Genomic DNA, 20,142 nt, shown 5'->3' with positions numbered 1-20,142 from the left:
GTTGGCTTGCTGTCAGCAGGAAATGAGTTTTTTACGTAACCTAATTACATAAATCTATCTTTTGCTCACTGGATGCAGTAAAATTTATGTAATTAAGATTAGTAATTGAAGAATGGCCTTGCTGGATCAAGCTCAAGATGAATCTAGTAAAGTGTATGAAAAAAAGCTCTGGAGCCAACAGTGCCTCCAAAGTATATCCTGTGGGAGAGCCTTGTCCCCTGTGTCAGTCATAGAGCACATATTGACTCAGCTTCTCCTAGAAACTCTGTTCATTAGTTTGTTTGGTTAGTCAAGCTTACAATGCACTTGTTTCTTGTATTAATTCCAAATCTTATGAGTTCTCTTAAGATGAAGTTGTAAAGAGCACATTCTTAGTATTTTTATTGGTCATTGTCTAGTTTCCTAGCATTTCTCCAGTTCGTGGGGTCATTTTAATCTTCTCTTTGCTTTCTTTGGATATGTTGCCTCTTTCTTGAACTTCAGCAATTGAAACATTTATGCCAAACTTAAATGTATTTTATTAGTTTAAGGTATCAAATACATGGTTAGTTAAGGGCAGTATTCAGAACTAGTGATTTTTGACTTCTAAGAGTGCATCATCAATGTCATATCTGAGTTTCACTGAATACGTCTAAAATTAGTCAGCTGATAAGCATAAAAGACCTTGTATTTGCTTGTGCTGAAAAATGATTACCACTTTTTGCCTTCAGTCTTAATGATTCTCAGTTGGCTTGGCTCTTGACAATTGATAGCATTTGAAAATTTAGAGATGTTCCTTTAGCATTCTTTTTCTTCTCTGTAAAGACTTAAATGATTTAAAGGAAATGCATTCTTATATCTATCTAGAAAGTTGCCCATAGTCCCAGTTGTTTGTCCTATAATAAAGCATTCTCCCATTCTGATTTTTAATAATTTTGCATCAACATTTATTCAAGATGGCCAACAGTAGATTTCATCCAATTTACAGCAACTGTTGCTTACTTATACTAAAATTGCTCATAAAATCACCATAAAAAAATGACATTTGTGAAAGAAAACCAACATTTTGGTAGAATTGGTTAGCTAAGGATTTTGTTTAAATTTTTATTGTGAAAGCTGTAAATTTCTGTCAAGCATAGGAATATAAATAAGGTTAAATGTAAAAATTCACCATTACCACCCCTCAGCATTCAGGCTAGAAGGTGAGCACCATAAGGACAAGGGGTGTTTGTTTATCTCTTTTCTTTTTTGGTTATATTCACCATTACCTCACATGAACTAGATATTCAGCAATGGTTTGTAAACAGAATGGATCAAATCTTGCTGTTTCACAGGTGTGTTGAATGAATTCTTCTGCATTTTCTTCTATATACATTCTCCCTATGTATACACTTAAAGTGTTTTATTATTTGAAAATTAACAGACACGTGCTAAATGAAAATGGTAGAAACGGGGATGTGATAAACCTCCCTTCCAGCTAAGTGTCTAAGCCCCATGCCCTACACCGTTTGCTGTTCATTGTTTTTGTGTGCCCTTTCAGAAATACTTTATGCTTGTGCAAACATTTGTGTGTATCTTTATCTGCAGAGGAAAGGGTTTTTGTTTGTTTTTTCACAGGCTTTGGATCCAGCACATAGCAGCAAATATAAAAACATACAGAATTGGACTGATCCCAGTTGGGGACAGATGTGGCTGTTTCTGGAGAAGTAATTTTTAAGGTGGCACTAGAAAAGGATGGTATAGATTTACCTAGTGGTTCTCAGCCAGAGGCAGTTTTGCCCACCACCCGTTTAACAATGTTTGGAAACATTTTGGTTGTCACAACTAGGGGAAGGGGTGCTACTGATACATAGTGAATAATAGAAGCCACACATGCTGCTAAACATCTTAGAGTGCACAGGGCTGCCGGCTAAAGCCAAGAGGTACCTGGTACAAAACGTCAGTAGTGCTAAGGTTGAGAAAACCATGGGTTAACCTAAAGAGTTAAGGAGACTAAAGCTGTGTTATCCTTACTAGATTAATTTTGAGTGTTTGGTGAATTTTATATGTTCTAGTAAGAAATTGCCTATTCATCTTAATTCCTCAAGGACCTTAAGAACAAAGATCAATTTGTGATCTTTTTCTAATTCAGGGCCTAAGGGAAACATTTTTGATATTCCTAAAATTTAAAGTTTAAATTTAGTTTGCCTTTCTGTGAAGTACTAATGTGTTCCTTAGCCTCTTATTTGAGCTTTTTGTGAATTTCTTATCATATTAGCAAATATTTTAGTAGTTTGTCTTCTAATTTTGTTTATGGTGGTTTTTGACATAATTTTTTTTTTGTTATTCAAACATATCAGCCTTTAATTTTGCTTTATTTCATTACTTTTATTTTTATCTGGTGATAAGTGTCTACTATATTCATTTATTGGTTTCATGGGAAGAGTTTCTTGGGCTTCTGTGTTTTGTTTTTCCTCCTTAGGTTAATTTTGGTGTGTTGTTCTTAAATATTTATCTGAAGTTGGTTATCCTCTTATTACAAATAAGGAAGAAAAGAGTCATAAAGGTTAAACACTTTGTCTGAAGTCACACAGCAACAGAGTGACAGAAGCAAAAACCTCACCCAGATCTAGACTCCATTGTTCATGCAGTTATCACTATTTCTGCCTCAAGTATCTGTTGTTGGGAATCTTTTCATAGCCTTGAAGTTTATCACTGAAAGCAGTATATATAAAGCTTTTGCATTGTGCCAGTAGTGATTCACCAGCTTCGTGCATGAGAATTACCAAAATGTTCCTTTAAAATATGCTTTAGTGAACTATATCTTAAACCTGTGTAATTAGGATACTTGTGGTGAGACCTGGGATCCTCTCTCTTACTGTTAAGGTAACACTGACATCTGCTAAAGTTGAAGATTGTTCATTTTAATTTTGATTTCTCCTCTGTGTCTCATAGTCCATTATACAGTCAGCCCTCTGCCTCTGTGGGTTCAACCAACCGTGGATTGAAACTATTTGGGAAAAATTCAGCATTTCCAAAAAGCAAAACTTGTGTTTACCCCACACCAGCAGCTCTTAATATTTACATAGGAGTTGTGTTACATTAGGTATTATAAGTAATCTGGAAGTGATTTAAAAAATAGAGAAGGATGTAGATAGGATACATGCCAATACTATACCATTTTATATAAGACTTGAGCATCCCTGGGTTTTGGAATCTGTGGAAGGGTCCTGGAACCAGTCACTCCTGTGGCTACTGAGCAATAACTGTACAGTGGCCATATATTCTAGGATCTAAATCAGCATGTATTTCAATTCCTTTAGCTACTAGAATAAAATGTCTTTGAAATCTGAGTGGTTGTTTATATTATAGCTCACTTCTACTTCTGCCTTTAAATTTTGTTTTTTAAGATTTATTTCCTTGGGTGCACCAAGTCTTAGTTGCAGTACTTGGGACTTTTTTTTTTTCTTTTGCTGTGTGTGGGATCTTTAGTTCTGGCATGTGAACCCTTAGTTGCAGCATGTAAGATCTAGTTCCCTGACCAGGGATCGAACCCTGGGCCCCCTGCATTGGAAGCGAAGAGTCTTCACCACGGACCACCAGGGACATCCCTGCCTTTTAATTTAATAAGCAGTTAGTCCAAGAATAATCTTATGTTCAAAATCCACTAATAATACTGGGAAAGATCTCACTGTATAATATGCACTTCACTTAGGGCAGCTGAAATATTACCCTTCTGAAGAAACAGATGTGGTTACTAAGTTACTTGTCCAGAAAGAAAGCAGCCATTGTGTGATCGGCATTTGAACTCAGATCTTTTGCCTAATCCCATGCTGTTCTCACTTTTGTCTAATACGTTTAAGAAATGTCCCTAATGTGTTTAAGAACTAGGGTGCAGTAACTATTGATGCTGATGATTTCTAAGGAGATGAGTATACAAGTGAATAATGAAAATACTCAGATTTTTATTTACTTACTGTATTGTACAAAATCCAGTGAAATCCTCTTTTGAACTAGGTGGGACATTGTTCTTTCAGCCATACATCAGTCTTGGCGTTTGTGCCTTGCACATCCCTGCTTTCCCATGTGGTGCATTCCCTTCACTTTTCATGCGGTCCTGACCTGTCAGGTGGCGCAACCAAGCTAAAGTTCCAACTCTGTAAAAACATTCCCCGGATAACGCTGCTCTTTTTTCATTCTCTGGCCTTATCCTTTGGGTCTTATTCACATCCTGTTGCATTTTACCTATTTGGTGTCATTTAGTTCTGTAGCATAACTGCATATATGGAATGAAGTGAGTTTCTGTTTTGTTTTGGGGGTCGGTTTTGGCCACATGGCACTTGGGATCTTAGTTCGACCAGGGATCAAACAACTTGTGTCTCCCCCACCCCTCAGAGGAAGCAGGGAGAAAGTGGGTTTTAAAACAATTAAAAATTGTTATAAAATGAAACACAAACATATAAAAGCACTAAATATATAGCTTAGTGAATTATTATAAGGCAGACAACTTTGTAACTATTACTCAAGCAAGGGAGCTTTGATAGTTAGCCCAGAATTGCCTTCATGTGCCCTATCCCAGGGTCAGCCCTTTCCCTCCCTACACAAAGGGACAGAAACTCTACAGTCCTTGACTGTTATTAAAGATTTGACAGGTTTCCTGTCTCAAAGTACAGATTTCCCCTCCATCCCTTTCTTTTACTTGAATTTTGTCTGTTGAAGGACCTAGGACATTTAACCTATAGAGTCTCCACCTATCTGAATCTTGCTTATTGTATGTTCATAGTACAGTTTATCGTTTTCCTTTGTTCTTGTTGTTCAGTTGCTCAGTCATGTCCAACTCTGTGTGACCCCATGGACTGCAGCATGCCAGGCTTTCCTGTCCTTCAGTGTCTCCCGGAGCTTGCTCAAATTCATGTCCATGGAGTCGGTGATGCCATCCAACCATCTCATCCTCTGTCATCCCCTTCTCTTTCTGCCTTCAGTGTTTGCCAGCATTAGGGTCTTCTCCTGTGAGTCAGCTCTTCACATCAGGTGACCAAAGTATTGGAGCTTCAGCTTCAGCATTAGTCTTTCCAATGAATATTCAAGGTTAAATTCCTCTAGGATTGACTGGTTTGATCTCCTTGCAGTCCAAGGGACTCTCAAGAGTCTTCTCCAGCACCACAGTTTGAAAGCATCAATTCTTTGGCACTCAGCCTTCTTTATAGTACATGACTACTGGAAAAGCCATAGCTTTAACTACAGTGACCTTTGTTGGCAAAGTGTTGTTGTCTCTGCTTTTTAATATGCTGTCTAGGTTTGTCAAGATCTTCCCTGTAGCTCAGATGGTAAAGAATCTGCCTGCAATGCAGGAGACCTGGGTTCAATCCCTGGGTCAGGAAGATGCTCTGAAGAGGGGAACGGCAATCTACTCCAGTATTCTTGCCTGGAGAATCCCATGGATAGAGGATCCTGACAGGCTACAGTACATGGGGTTGCAAAGAGTTGTACACGGCTGAGCGACTAACACACACACACACACACACACACACACAAGGTTTGTCATAGCTTTTCTTCCAAGTATCAAGCATTTTTTAATTTCATGGCTGCAGTCACCATCTGCAGTGAGTTTGGAGCCCAGGAAAATAGTCTGTCTCTGTTAGCAATATTTCACCATCTATTTGCCGTGAAGTCATGGGACCGGATGCCATGATCTTAGATTTTTGAATGTTTAGTTTTAAGCCAGCTTTTTCACTCTCCTCTTTCACCTTCTTCAGGAGGCTCTTTAGTTCCTCTTCGCGTTCTGCCATAAGGGTGGTATCGTGTGCATATCTGAGGTTATTGATATTTCCCCTGGCAATCTTGATTCCAGCTTGTGCTTCATCCTGCCCAGTATTTCACTTGATGTACTTTGTTCTTGTCCCTGAAAATTGCCAGTTGGGTCCAGAAATTTGATCAGACTCATTTAGATCCCTTTGGCAAGACTACCAGTGCTGTTACATTCTTCAATCAGCACACTCCTAATATCTGGTTTCTTTTTGTGGTGTTGATATTCAGTGCCTCGATCCTTTAATTCATTGATACTCTTAACTCTCCATTTCTTCATTTTTAAGCTGTAATATTTTTTATAATGAAATGCTGTGATTCATCTACTATTTGGACACTTGCTGGTACAAGTTTATATGGGAAAGGTAGGATAAATACTTGATTTTTGCCCTGTGTTTACCGCCTTTGTTGAGATAAAATCCCCACACTGTGCTTCACCTTTTGAAAGTGTACAGTTCAGTGGGTTTTGTGTATGTTCATGAAGTTGTGTGCATCAATTTAAGAAATTGTTATTACCCCAAAAAGAAACCCCACATCCTTTAGCCGTCTCTTCCCCCATTCTTCCCCCAGGCCTATTGGACAGTCTCTATAAATGGAATCATTCAGTCTGTGATCCCTTGTGACCGACCTCTTTTACTTAGTACATGATGTTTTCAGGGTTCATCTGTGTTGTACTGTGTATCAGTACTTAATTTATTTTTCATGCTGAACTACCATTATACTACATTTTGTATGTGTATTCATCAGCTGATGGACATTTGTGCTGTTTCTGCTTTTTGGCTGTTATATTACCACTATGAACGTTTATGTGTGTTTTGTGTTTCCACATAAATGTTTTGAAACCAGAACCATGTTTTGGTTGCCCTTGTATTTTCCCAGGAGTAGAATTGCCAGAGTGTATATAATTCCATACCCGTATAATCTGGGATAGTTTCCTCAAATATTTTATTATAACAAGATATTTCAGGTTCATCTTTTACTCTTCCTTTTAATCTTCATTCATGCTTAGTTCTGCAGGTAACTTTATTTGTATTGTTCACTTGAAAGTGAAAGTATTGGTCGCTCACTCCAACCCTCTGCAACCCCAATAGCCCGTCCAGGCTCCTCTGTCCATGGAATTCTCCAGACAAGAATACTGGAGCAGGTAGCCATTCCCTTCTCGAGTGGGTCTTCCCAGCCTAGAGATTGAACCCAGGTCTCCCGTATTGCAGGCAGATTCTTTACCATCTGAGCCACCAGGGAAGTATTGTTCACTGAGAGTTGAAAATATTAGTCACTCACTTGGGTCCTACCCTGCGACCCCGTGGACTGTAGCCTGCCGGGCTCGTTTGTCCACGGGACTTTACAGGCAGGAACGCTGGAGTGGGTTGCCGTTTCCTCCTCCAGGGGATCTTCCTGATCCAGGGATCGAACCCAGGTCTCCTGCATTGCATGCGGGTTCTTTACTGTCTGAGCCTTTGGTGCTTATGTTGAAATCTCTGAGTCATTTGTTTGAAGTTCTCTTAAATATCATGGAAACAGTATTGTCTGAATTCTTGCATGATAATAGTTTGTGCCCTTTATACCCATGGTCAATTTGGGGGTGTAAAATACTTGGCTCTTGCTTGCTTTTCTTGAGTATCTTAAATTTATGTAAACTTTTTTCTTTCCTGGTATAAAGCATTGCTGGCAGTTTGGGTGGTGATCTAATTTTCTTTCTTTCTTTCTTTCTTTCTTTCTTTCTTTCTTTCTTTCTTTCTTTCTTTCTTTCTTTCTTTCTTTCTTTCTTTCCCTAAGTAGCCCAGGAGTTTATTTTTCCCTTTAAAATCCGTAATCTCAGTACAGATTTTTGTGTTTTTGTGTTGGTTGTTCTAGGTTGATATGATCAGGTGTGTGATGTGCTCTTTGAATATGTGATTTCATATCCTTTTTACTTAGATTTTATGTTACGAATTGATTTTTTAATGTCTGTCTGGAGGTGAGTTAGCTTTTTGGTGTTTTTTAATTGTGGTAAAATATAGCACAAATGTGACATTTAAGCCATTTTTAAACTGTATTGGTTCAGTGGCATTAAGTACATTCACATTGTTGTGTAGCCATCACCACCATCCATCCATCTCTAGAACTTATCTTCACAAACTGAAACCATTCATTAATCAAACTTCACATGTCTCCTTTCCCTCAGCAACCACCATTCTACTTTGTCTATGAATTTCACTCTTTTTGGTACCTCTTATAAGTGGACTCTTAAAATATTTGAACTTTTGTGTCTGGCTTATTTCACTTTATGTAATGTTTTCAAGATTTGTCTTTGTTGTAGCATGTGTCAGAATTCCCTTCCTTTGCTAAAGCTGAGTATGTACCACAAATTGTATTACAATTTGTTGATCCATTTTAATCTGTTAATGGGCAGATGTATAGCTATTATAAACATGAGTGTACAAATTACTTTGTTCCTTACTATCAGTACTTTGGGGTGTGTACGCAGATATGCAATTACTGAATCACATTATAATTGTTTTAATGTTTTGAGAAACTGCCATCCTGTTTTCCCCAGCACCAGCACCATCTCATGTTCTAGCTAGTAATGCACACAGATGCTAGCTTCACATCCTCTAAGGCTTACCCTTTTCTGGTTTTCTGATAATAACCATCCTCATGGGTGTGAAGTGATTGAAGTTTTGATTTACAATTTTCTGGTGACTACTGACATTGGACACCTTTTCATGTGTTTATTGGCCATTTATATGTATTCTTTGGGGAAACATCTGTTCAAGTCATTTGTCCATATTTCAGTTGGGTGTTGTTACTTTATATGAGTTCTTCATATACTCTGAATATTAATCCATTATCAGATATATGATTTGCAAGTATTTTCTCCTGTAGGCCAACTTCTCTTGTTTTCCTGATGCATGAAAGTCTTTAACTTTGATGACGTGCAGATTACCTATTTTTCTTTTGTTGCTTGTGCTTTTGGTATCATACCCAAGTAATCATTGCCAAATCCAGAATTATGAAGTAATTCCCTTCATCTTCTAAGTTTTAGTTCTTATATTTAGGTCTTTGGTCCATTGTGAGTTAATTTTTGTGTATAGTATAAGGTAAAGGTCTCATTTTTTCATGCAAGTATTCCATTTTCTCAGTACCTTTTGTTGATTTTTTTTAAAGAAATTGTTTTGTTGCTGTTTTGGCCTCTCTGGGTCTTCATTGCTTTTGTGGAAGTTTCTCTTGTTGTAGAGCACAGGCTCTAGATGCGTGGGTTTCAGTAGTTGCAGCTGCTGCTGCTGCTAAGTAGCTTCAGTCCTGTCCGACTCTGTGCGACCCCATGGACTGCAGCCTCCCAGGCTCCTCCGTCCATGGGATTTTCCAGGCAAGAGGACTGGAGTGGGGTGCCATTGCCTTCTCCGAGTTGCAGCACGAGGCCTCAGTAGTTGTAGTGCTTAGCTGCTGCAGGGCATGTGAAATCCTTCCAGACCAGGGATCAAACCCATGTCCCCTGCGTTGGCAAGTGGATTCTTACCCACTGTGCCATGGCGGAAGTCCCTGAAGCACTTATTTCTAGCATGATTTTTGATGCTACGGGACAACTCAATAGTTTTTTTCTTACAATGTCTTTGTATGACCTAGATAATTTTTATCGAACTCTTGAGAGCTTTAATAAGTAGATGTGCTTCAGGGGAGCTTTTCTAACTTCACTGTTCCTTTGTATAGTATTCAGAAATGTAGCAGGTTTCTTTTTCTGTTCTGGAATCCTTTTTCTGTGAGTCTTTGCTGAAGCTGCACCATTACCATTTTTCCTTAACTATAGACATAGTCCCAAATTATAAGCTGCAATACCTAGAACTAGTTGGATATTTATTAATGAAGCATCTTCAAGGCACAGAAAATAGTTAATTCTAGTCTTAAGGAACAGGGAGTGTTGGGGCAGTTAAGGGATATGGGAGAAATAGCCTCACCAGCCTGTGGGACCTAAAGATGAAACCTAAAAATATATTAGAACAAGCTTGTTGATAATGTATTAACAAATAGAAAACAGACTTGGAGTTCTTTGCTTCTGTTAGGGCCTTTTTTTGGATTAGGAGATTGAAGAGTAACAAAATGACCATGGCTCTTTCTTAAATACAAATGTATGCACAAAGTTTATGCAGTAAATTAATTACTTAAAGAATAAAGACAAAAATGATTTATTTGAAACTGATGGTGATATAACCATTTTTGGTGACTTAAACAATCACCTAAGCTTTTCGTTAATGCAGACTGACCTTGCCTCCAACTATCAAGGTTGAAACCAGCAATGAGAGTGAGGACTGTCAGTAGCGAGAGCATCATGAGCAGGCGGGGGAGACAGTGGCCAGGAATGGGCTGGAGGAGGATAGAGAAGGGAGGGAGTCAGACTGAGAGGGAGAAATCAAAACATACAAAGGAATACAAAAAGAGAAGTGTGGAAAAACAATTGGAGCGAGAAGAGAAAAGAAGAGTTACAAGTGTAATCATTAAAGTAAAACCAGGTGTCATCATTTCAGTATTTGAATCTGTTTATTATAATAGTTAAATAGTTAGGACTGCAGTGATCCCTTTAAAGAACTGAGTTTGTACAAGGAAGAAGATGAGCAAGAAAGGAGGGAATTTTAAAGAGCGTGTTAAATCACTTTTTAAATTTAAAATCAACAGTAAAAATACACAACTGTTTTATTTTGCAACATAGTACACTTAATCTTAACCAAAAGGCCTAGAAGCACTATAGTAATAGTAATATTTGAGTCTTAATACACAGCTGTGGTTTTCTTTTGCAACATAGTACACTCAGTCTTAGCCAAAAGGCTGAGAAGGGGTGTAGTAATAATATTTGAGTCATATTAACTGTGAGGCACTATTCCAAGTGCCTTACGTATATTGATTCCTTTCATCCTCAGCACAACTTTATAAGCAGATACTATTTCTCCCATTTTACAGATGCAGAAACTGAACCACAAAGAAAATAAGTAATTTTCCTAGGCTAGTCAGATAACAGAGCCAGGATTCCACTGAGACAGTCTGACTACTATGCGACAGCTGGCGTCATCACCTCCACCTTCCCCTCTCCATCATTTGTATGGTATATTTCTGTAGAAATTTGTCTTGTTTTGAGAATGTAATATCCCCGTGAAATAGTTGTACATCTGCTAGAGTGACAAACTCTGGACACTATTGAAAGATCAATTTTTATTACCTTTAGTTAGAGTACCTTGAGAAAGTTTATTAAACTAGGTACCAGAGCACAAAAGATGGATAGTACATGGTCCCTGTCCCCAGTAAACTGAATCTCAGTGTGTAATTGGTCATGTGAACCAGCCAAGTGTCTACTCCAATATTGGTATAAATTCTTTGACTTTGAACCAAGTTTGGTAATGAATGTTTGTTGCCTTCAGAAGTGTGTTCACCTTTAAAAGCCACAGACCAACTAGAAATATTGTTATTATTTAAACTTTTGGAGTTATTTTCGTTTTAGTAAGCCATACAACAAAATCAGCTTTTCATACGAAAAGCAGTAGTACCTAGTTTAATTACCTTCCTTAGTCATCCTTAAAGCCTCACATGGATATTCACTAAGTATTTATCTACAAAGGTGTTTTGTTTTGTTTTGTTTTTACAGCCCTGATGGAGTAAGATGTTTGCAGGCAGTAGAGGAGGAAATCTAAATGGAGTTAGTGGATTTCACCAGGAACTTTGAAAGAGTGTTGGGTATTAGTGTTGCTTGAAGGAGAATGAGACTTGAACGCTATTTAGAGGGAGAACAGAAAGACTTCTGTTAGGCATGTGGGTAAATAAACAAGGAACCTACCCTGAAGATCAATGTTAAGCTCCTCAAATGCCTTTTTTTTTCTTTTTTTAATTCTTGTAGAATTTTAGAATCATTCACTAGTATGTGTATTGTGATTCCATTTGAGACTATCTTCTAAGGTGAAGAGCTGTGTGACTTGAAAGTTCTTGTTGATACCAAGGTTTACAAAAAGTCTGAAGAGGATGGAGCTGTTACTAGGAGTCCTAAGAGAGTTTTACCAAGAAAAACTCACTGGAGATTTTCAGAAGTGCCTTTTAGTAAAGTTAAGATAAATTATCTGGCAGTTAGGCAAACAGTTTATTAAGTTCAGCCTAATTTGACTTTTCACTTGAGCCTCTATGCTTCATTCTTCGACAGATAGTTCTAACATTTGAATTTTGGTGTAGCCATTCCCCTTTTAGACATGAATGAGATAATAAATGAGAGATTGTGGGAAAGTGAAAGTATATTCACTTTATTGTTTCTTGCATTTCATACCTTGTCATTGGCTCTTAGATTTTTATTATGACATTTGGAATACTGTGAACTTAATGTTGGTGCCTTTATGTGGATTTTCCACATGTCATTAAGTATTGTGAACAGCAGCTGCACAATGCTAGATAATGGGAACACAAATGAATAATTTAGTCTCTGTTCAGGCTGCTTCTAGACTGGTAGGGCAGGCAAATATAATAAATCAGAAGTTAGAATACAGTATAAGTACAATGGCAGAGGAATATACTGTTTCCTGTTGAATAAAGAAGAGCATTTCGCTCTGATTCCAGAAGTTGGGAGGATGTGATCTTTTGAGGTAAGCTGTTAAATAGCAAAGGAATTAATCAAACTAGGTAACGGTGGTAAGAAATTTTCAGTATGTAGAAAAAATGACAGAACAGATGGAAGATAATTGTCTACTCTCAGTTATCTTACACTTTTTACAATTTAGAAAGCCCCCTGCCCTGGATCACTGCTATATAACTGATATTTCAAGAATACTGACTAATTTTGATATTGCTTGACTAAATCAGCATTCTCAAGTTTTTAAGCCTGCCTTGTCATTTTAATTTTAAATGACTGAAATAAATTGAAAGTCCAAGGTGGAATTATTCAGTCTATTTAAGGTAACATTACTTTTGGTTGTTTAGAGCCAAACTCGCTTAATTTTAGGTCTGTTTTAAAGATTTTTATGTAGTAAGACAACTTCATGAAGTCATTTTTACTCCATTTACTTATCTGCAAATGCGGTTGGATTAGAGAAGGCCCCTGTCAAAGCCAAAATGCAAGGATTAAGTTTTATGTCTTAGGAGTGATATTTGTAAGTTGTTTGAAGAGCTGTCAGAAGAAAGGGTCCATCTTCCCTCTATCAAGTTTTCTCTTTATTTTGACTACCCAAAACATGTAATGGGATTTATGCCCTCCTTTCTCCTCCCGTCCTTCTGTTGGTATTGTTTCTGTGTAGGGATTGATTACCCGTCTCCACACAATTAGATGTTCATCTCTTAAAAAATAATGTACCTAAATCTTGACATTTAGAAATGATCCTTTCATGACCGATTTCTTGTATGGAATCTTAGAATGTTACTTCTAGTAACATTTAACATATGCCAGTTTTCTGACTCAGCAATTATTTGGTTTAGTACTAACTTTTTAGATAAATAATTGCTCAAAATGGTGTTCTCTTAGTCAATATCTCTATAGTGCTATGTTCTTACATTTCTGTTTGCAGTAGATAACTTACTAAAGGTAAAACAAATTGATGATTCCTTCGTCTCCAATTGGCAAGGTTTCTACGCTATTGGTTTGTCTTACATGAATTTTCAGGGTATTTTTAATATTGCTTTATTGAAGTTATAGAGAAATTAAGTAGCAGTTTCATGTTCAGAATCCTATGATTTCGTCTAGGAGATTTCTTTTTCTCTCTTAAGTAAGAGGGTATAGCTCTTAACCAAACAATGAAGCATTGATTAAAAGAGTACCAGTGAGTGGTGACTGCCTCAAAAGAGGGAAAATCTGACTATACTTTACCACTTTTTTTTTCTTTACTTTCTTCCTTCCTTTCTTTTTAAAGAGGTTCGGCTTTATTGTTTTGCTTTAGTTTTTTCCTCTACCTCCCCAGTGTGCATTATTATTATTTAAACTTTCTTTTAAAGTGTAAGTCTTTTCCTTTTAGATTTCTACTTGCAAAGCAAGTAAAACAGATTTTATAGACTGAAGTAACAAGTTATATCTAATGAATAACTTTCTAAAAACTTACATCAATCTTGTCATAGCCCAGCTTCAGTTCATACTGTAAATATTACATTCCTTTTTTGCATCCCCCTCTTAGAAAGTAGAAGGTGTTCCCAAAATGTGTGTGTTTTTAAATCACCAAATTTTGTCTTCTCTGCAGATGATATCACCTACTGCATTATTCTTGGCTGCAAAAGTAGAAGAACAGGCTCGAAAACTTGAACATGTTATCAAAGTAGCACATGCTTGTCTTCATCCCCTAGAGCCACTGCTGGATACTAAATGTGATGTATGTAAAAATTCGTTGTTTTGAGTTTTCTTTGTAAATTTGAAACCTTTTCATCATTTAGACGTAATGTAATTCAATTAGTGTTGCTGTCCCGTGCTGCTTATTTCTGTTATCACTTAGGAAGGTAAATACCAGGAAGTGATCTGACAGAAATACATTTCATGTTATGTTTGTGAGGTTTTTGTCTTTCTGAATCATTTAAGTCCTTGATTCAAAGGTACTCTTAAGTGTTTCCTGTTCTGTTTATTCTCACAGCAAATCAGTGATACGTGTAGAAGGGACATCATCTCATCTTTGGATGTCTTAAATACATCCATAAGACCATAGATAAATATTTAAGACCATAGATAGATTTTTTTTTTAATTGTCAGCAAATGTAGGAATAGAAAAATCTCTGGATTTATCTCTAGACCAGTAATTAGTCTTTTTACAAAAGTGTTCTATTATCAATACATATATACTACTGCTTTTCTCTGATACATAAAGATGCATTTTACTATGCTTACATGAGTGGCATTTCAAAAATATTTTTATTTTCCTAAAATAGTCTGGAGGGGGGAAAAAAAAGTAATACTAGTTTCCAAACAGCTTGTTCCTCATCCACATTTCAATAGGTCTAGTTTCATATCCCCATTTTTAAGTCTTCTGATGTCTTAAAACAGAAGCTGTAGCATTCTGGGCTTTTGAAATCCTTTTTCTAGCACTCCTATGTAATTGAATTGCTTTATCAAGAACTTCTAACTACTGAATGACTACCAGTATTCAGTTCGATTTGGATCAAGTTTAAGGTCCAGATTAAATATATCTGATTCTATTAGTGACAAGTATTTATCCTACGTGTTGGATTTAAGAGACTAAAATATTAATGTGGCCATTCAGTATAGTGAATATGAGATTATTTAAAATTATTTCTTGTAGTTTCTATTAACTTTACGAACTCAGAATTATTTCTTGTGATTACTTAGGGTATTGTTTAAATAATAGAAAAGACTGTTTCAAAATGAAGCTCAGTGATCTTCTCAAAGTGGGCATTAATAAAATTAAAGGTGCTTTCACTCTGAGTTTAGCAGTATGTCCTTACATAAATGAATATTTATATAATATGGTTTTCTTATCACCCTAGTCATTTGTCATGATGTAAAAATGAGATGGTAGAAAATTTTTCATACCTTTTCTTCCCTGAGTGATTACACTTGAATGATTTAGTGAAGTTGAGGAAAAAGAGTCTCTATTTTTGTCCCCTCAGGTGTTCGGTACATTGTTTCTGTGTTTTATAGCTTAAAAAAAATTTTTTTTTTTAATCTAAGGGTTTGAGGGTTTGTTTTGATTTTGTCTTTTCTGAAGAGAAAAAGTTATTCTAAAAAATAACTCACTGACCAATTGTGGAAGTCAAGGAATTAATACATGAAGTATCCTGTAGTGAGCTAATGAGCCTTTTGTTTAAAGGCCAGTTTGAATTTGATCTTTCTTGAGTTGGTGCTTCCTATCCTTAATGGGACTCGAAGTGCCAATGCCTAGGTAAAGTTTTACCTTACAGACTGGAGATCTCTTTGTTTTCAGTTAATCTACCCTCTTTTGTATTATTAGCGTTAGATTGGTTTTATTTTGTTTTGCTTTAACATTTCTTATAATTGAAGTAACTGAATCTGTTTATCACAGAAATAGGTTTTATCTGTCACCCTCAGTTCATCTTCATATTTCCGAAAGATTTTGTTGGAGTTTGTAATGGATCTGTGATTTAATCTTAAGAGATTTAACATTACTGTGGTCTAGCTATGTTATGTTTATTAAACTTTTTGATATTATTTTTACCTGGCAGACTTATCTTCAACAGACTCAAGAACTGGTTTTACTTGAAACCATAATGCTACAAACCCTAGGTATGTACTTACGTCAAGTATTATTTGTGTATGTGTTGATCAATGCAATATTCTAAATAAAGGAACAGATTTCTGAAATAATTTTATCATTGAAGAAAGTTTCAATTTTATAATTGAAGAAAATACAGCTTGGAGCCAGAGTAGTAGTGCTTGGTTCTGAGGAAACCATTTTTTAAATTTTAACATTTAATTGAATGGTCAACATAGCTTTCAGTGTGATTTCTCATATTTTCAGATAGTTAAGACTCTGGTTCATTCTGGATTTGCATGGGGTAATAAAATGGTCCTTTAGGGCTGTCGTATATGATTATAATGTTATAAACATCTGAGGCAGTCCTGCTATGCTAGAGCCTATAAATTTATCGCATCATTTTAAATATGACAGTAATTTAAGTGTCCATCATCCTGGTCTAAAAGTTAATCGTCTCTAAGATTTGTGCAACTTAAATCATCTTTGAAGATCATTTATTCTAATCTTTTACTTTACTCATGAGGAGATTGAGCTTTAAGCAGGTGTGGACTGTGTAAAGTCATGTATTACTTCTGGAAGGACCTAGCAGGGTGTCATGGGAAGAATATAGGCTTTATTGAGATCTGCACTTAAATATATACTCTTTATTTACTTTGTAAACTTGGTCATAGTTCCTTTACTTTTATCCTGTGTGTGCAAGGTGGAATAATAATTCTGCTTTAAACACTGTGAATTTGAAGATGGAAGATATTTTTAATTGCCACAGTGTTTCATAGATAATCATTGTTTATTATTAGTTGTTTTTATCTTATTTATACTCAATTCCCAGATGTTGAATAGAAGTCATAATCATAGCTTTCCATAAGTAGGTTGTTTGAAACACATATAACTTCTTGAAGGTTTTTATAATATAAAAAGATAGAAGAATGAAAGTGAGAATCTGGATGCAATTAAACAAGAAAAATAAAAGTGAAAATCTTTTTATTCTCTCCAAATCTAGGGATTTAGCATGTTACTGTTACTATATAAATCTGAGATTTGACAAATATTCATATAATGAAAGTTGAAGGGGAAAACATTATTGTTAAAAGTTATTTTATCATATAAAATCCATCATATTCATATTACTGATGACAGATTTCTTAAACACAGAATGAACAGCATTATTTTAAGGGGAACATTAGAATTTACAAGATACAACTCATGGCTAAAGTGTAATTTTTGCAAGTTTAATAACAAATATGAATAGACCACACACTAACTTTGAAAATCGAGATTACCTGCTTATTGAACATTATTCCTTTACTACTTCTCATGGCACTATACAACGACCTCCACTTCTAAGAAAGGAAAAGGAGAAACTATGCCCTACCTACAGGGTTCACTTGCCTTAACAGTTTTTTTATTATTAATAATAAGATATAATTACAAGCTAACTGATTGAAACTCTTTTATCTAAGGTACACTGAGAAAATAAGAGAACTGTATCATTTAAAAGATCACTTCTCCCACTGTGGCCCAAAGATTATATTTATGAAAAATGTTCTTACATCTTCTGAAAGAAGGAGTTGGAATATACTTAAGAAATATGTTACATAGTTGAATTCCCTGCTTAAATTGTGGGGCTGCTTTAATAATTGTCATGATTGTAGTTTGTAACTTAAGGATAATCTCAAACTAATTGTAATTCAGAATTCTGAATAAATACTATTTATCTCTAAGTAACTTTTTCAGTTTTCGTAATTGGAATGCTTTTCGAGATATTACTTCTTATGATTGAAGGTATAATAAGCATGTCAGTGATGAGAAACTAACTTTTGATTTTTTTTAATAATGAAAAATTCATAATTACAGTTGTATGATGAGTGGGATTTCTCAGGCAAGTATTGTACTGGTATAAGTGATTGGGAAAAAAAGTGCTTTTCATTTCAGGTTTTGAGATCACCATTGAACACCCACACACAGATGTGGTGAAATGTACCCAGTTAGTAAGAGGTAAGTGATCTTTGAAACTTCTAAATTACCAGTGCTGCTTCTTGTCTATATTTGAAATGACTGCTGTTTTGTTCTCCTAGCTTTTGGGGGGTTTTATTATAAAATGACAAGAAATGTCAGTTTGAAGCATTATGTTTCAGTGTTCTACACCTGCCTATTCATCTGCTTCTGTATTTGGTCCTTCCTGGTGAATTAACTTCCTTTAAATTTAGGTGAGAGTCTCTTTTCACTAAAAAAATAATAATAATTAGAGAGCTTCCAAATACTAGAACTCTTTATTTTGGGCTATACTCATCCCATTTCATTTAATATTTTAAGATGTGGGCCATTTAACATATAGGTGGAGGAAATAGTATTAATTTCCAATTTATATCAAACTTCATTGACTTCTTGAAAACCGATTACAGTTTTTGAATTTGGAGGTCACCTTCACATCTTTCAGATAAAAATTGCCTTTAGATTTGTCATTTTAGGGAATGTTAACGCCTGTGTTTATTTGGCCAAAATTGGTTTAAGTTCTTTAGCCTTACTAAAAGTGGCTTCCTTTTTGTGTATAATACCTAACAGCATGTGATATACCGATTAAACAGTTTATAAACAAGAGTACAAAGTTTTGTACTGTTTCTTTCCTCCTTATAAAGCATGTGGTGTATGTTTTTCTACTCTGGTTAATGAATCCTGTATATCATTGTATCTCTAGAAATAAGTTTTCACACAGATGCATGCTGTACTACTTTTCCTTTCCTGTTTACCGTTTGAAGTGGTATGCACTTGTCACTTGGAACTTTTAGTGTGCCTTCTGTTATTTCTTTTTGAAAATGAAATTTTGCGATTTTATTCCTTTACCACTAGACTTCTTTAGGTTTGTTCTAAACAAAATGGGTAAGACTTTTGAAAGCCTTGTTTCTAGTGTTTACCTGAATGTTCTCTTATTTTATTCATTCTAAATTGAATTCATTTTATCCCTAGGTAGGATTTTATTTTGTTAATGGCTATATTGAAAAAAAAAAAACCTATTGTCTGGTAACTGAGTTGTCATTGTTAAGAAATGGACTTAGATTTTTTTTTTAAATCTAAGAGCAGATGTTACTTATATTTAATTATGGTTCCTATTCATGGTTATATGTTTTGTAGCACTTTCTCATCCTTAGTATTACAGCATAGTATAGAATTGTATGGATAAACTAGTGTAGACATGGAATTAAGAAATAAAGCTTTAAAGAAGTTTTGTTTCCCTGGAAACTTGGAAGGTTGAGCTGTTTTTTTTGAAGAATGGAGAGGTACTTAATTTGCCCTAAGTTGAGCTTAGCAAAGAAAGATGTTGAAGAAAGATATTAAATATAGGTTAAGAAATATACACACACACTTAGTAGAAAACGAAACTGAATTTTCAACCTGGTATTGTGAAATTTGAGTCAACTTCTCTTAAATCCTGTCTAAAGAAGCTAGAGAGATTAAAGTCCATTTATTTTGCAGAACTGAATAGTAATATATAAACATTCACAAAATCTATAAATTGGATATATCATCCAAAGCAAAATATTTAAATCTGATTTTTTTGTTACTGTTATTAATGTTTAAAATGTGACGAATTCTTAAATTTTTGTAAAAATCTCGTTTAATGTCATTTTTGTCTGACATTTACAAGTAACTATAATTTGCATCTTAGTCCATTTTTAAGATGTTCTTTCATGTTTGGTATATATTTTTTTCCTTTGCCCTAAAACCACTTCAAGCTAACAAAAGAACATTTTCCTTACGTTTTTCTCTGTTGCAATGACTTTTAATAGGTTACTGAATTTACATATATTCTGAGGTGAAGAGTACAATGGCAATTTAAAATTATTTTTACTTATCTATATATTTTGATTCTTTTGTGGGATGGGGGTGGGGGTAAATTGTTTGATTTCTTTGAAGTTCTCCCATGCCCCCCATATCTGGAGATGAGAAAGTTATTATGCTCTTTGCTGCACAATTGGCTAATGTCATTTTACAGGGACCTTTCATTTCTGTGATTTCTCCTTCCCTCTCCACCAGGAAAGAATGCCTTACTTAAGTCACAATGCCTCCAAGACATCCGATGCTTTGACACTTCCTTAGCACAGCTCTGCTAAGCCCAAATCCCTTTTGTAAACCTTTATGTTGATGATCCATGGGGCAGCGGGGGATTACACGTGCCACGAATAAAACTAGGAGAGGGCAAGGAACTTGAGTCCTGTTAGAGTGGGGTGAGTGG

At 35.5% G+C, this 20,142-nt stretch overlaps 1 protein-coding gene across 8 annotated transcripts in view; it reads left to right on the top strand.

The window, feature by feature from the left end:
• CCNT2 (cyclin T2) overlaps positions 1-20,142 on the top strand; it is a 36,940-nt gene that overhangs the window by 4,144 nt on the left and 12,654 nt on the right. For 7 of the 8 annotated variants that reach the window (XR_011254573.1, XR_011254574.1, XM_069577723.1 and 4 more), the window contains 3 exons: positions 13,932-14,060; positions 15,880-15,940; positions 17,844-17,906. Coding sequence is in view for 5 of the 8 variants with exons in the window: in XM_069577723.1 (XP_069433824.1) it covers positions 13,932-14,060; positions 15,880-15,940; positions 17,844-17,906 (253 nt within the window). In the remaining 3 variants the exon portion in view is untranslated. Of the gene's footprint in view, positions 1-13,931; positions 14,061-15,879; positions 15,941-17,843; positions 17,907-20,142 lie in introns of those variants that run through there. The other variant, XM_069577726.1, reaches the window with a different exon arrangement.

The sequence above is a fragment of the Ovis canadensis genome, chromosome 2, assembly GCF_042477335.2.
Source record: "Ovis canadensis isolate MfBH-ARS-UI-01 breed Bighorn chromosome 2, ARS-UI_OviCan_v2, whole genome shotgun sequence".
NCBI lineage: Eukaryota > Metazoa > Chordata > Mammalia > Artiodactyla > Bovidae > Ovis > Ovis canadensis.
The sequence above is the reverse complement of the archived record's forward strand: the minus strand, read 5'-3'. Positions and strand labels throughout refer to the sequence as shown.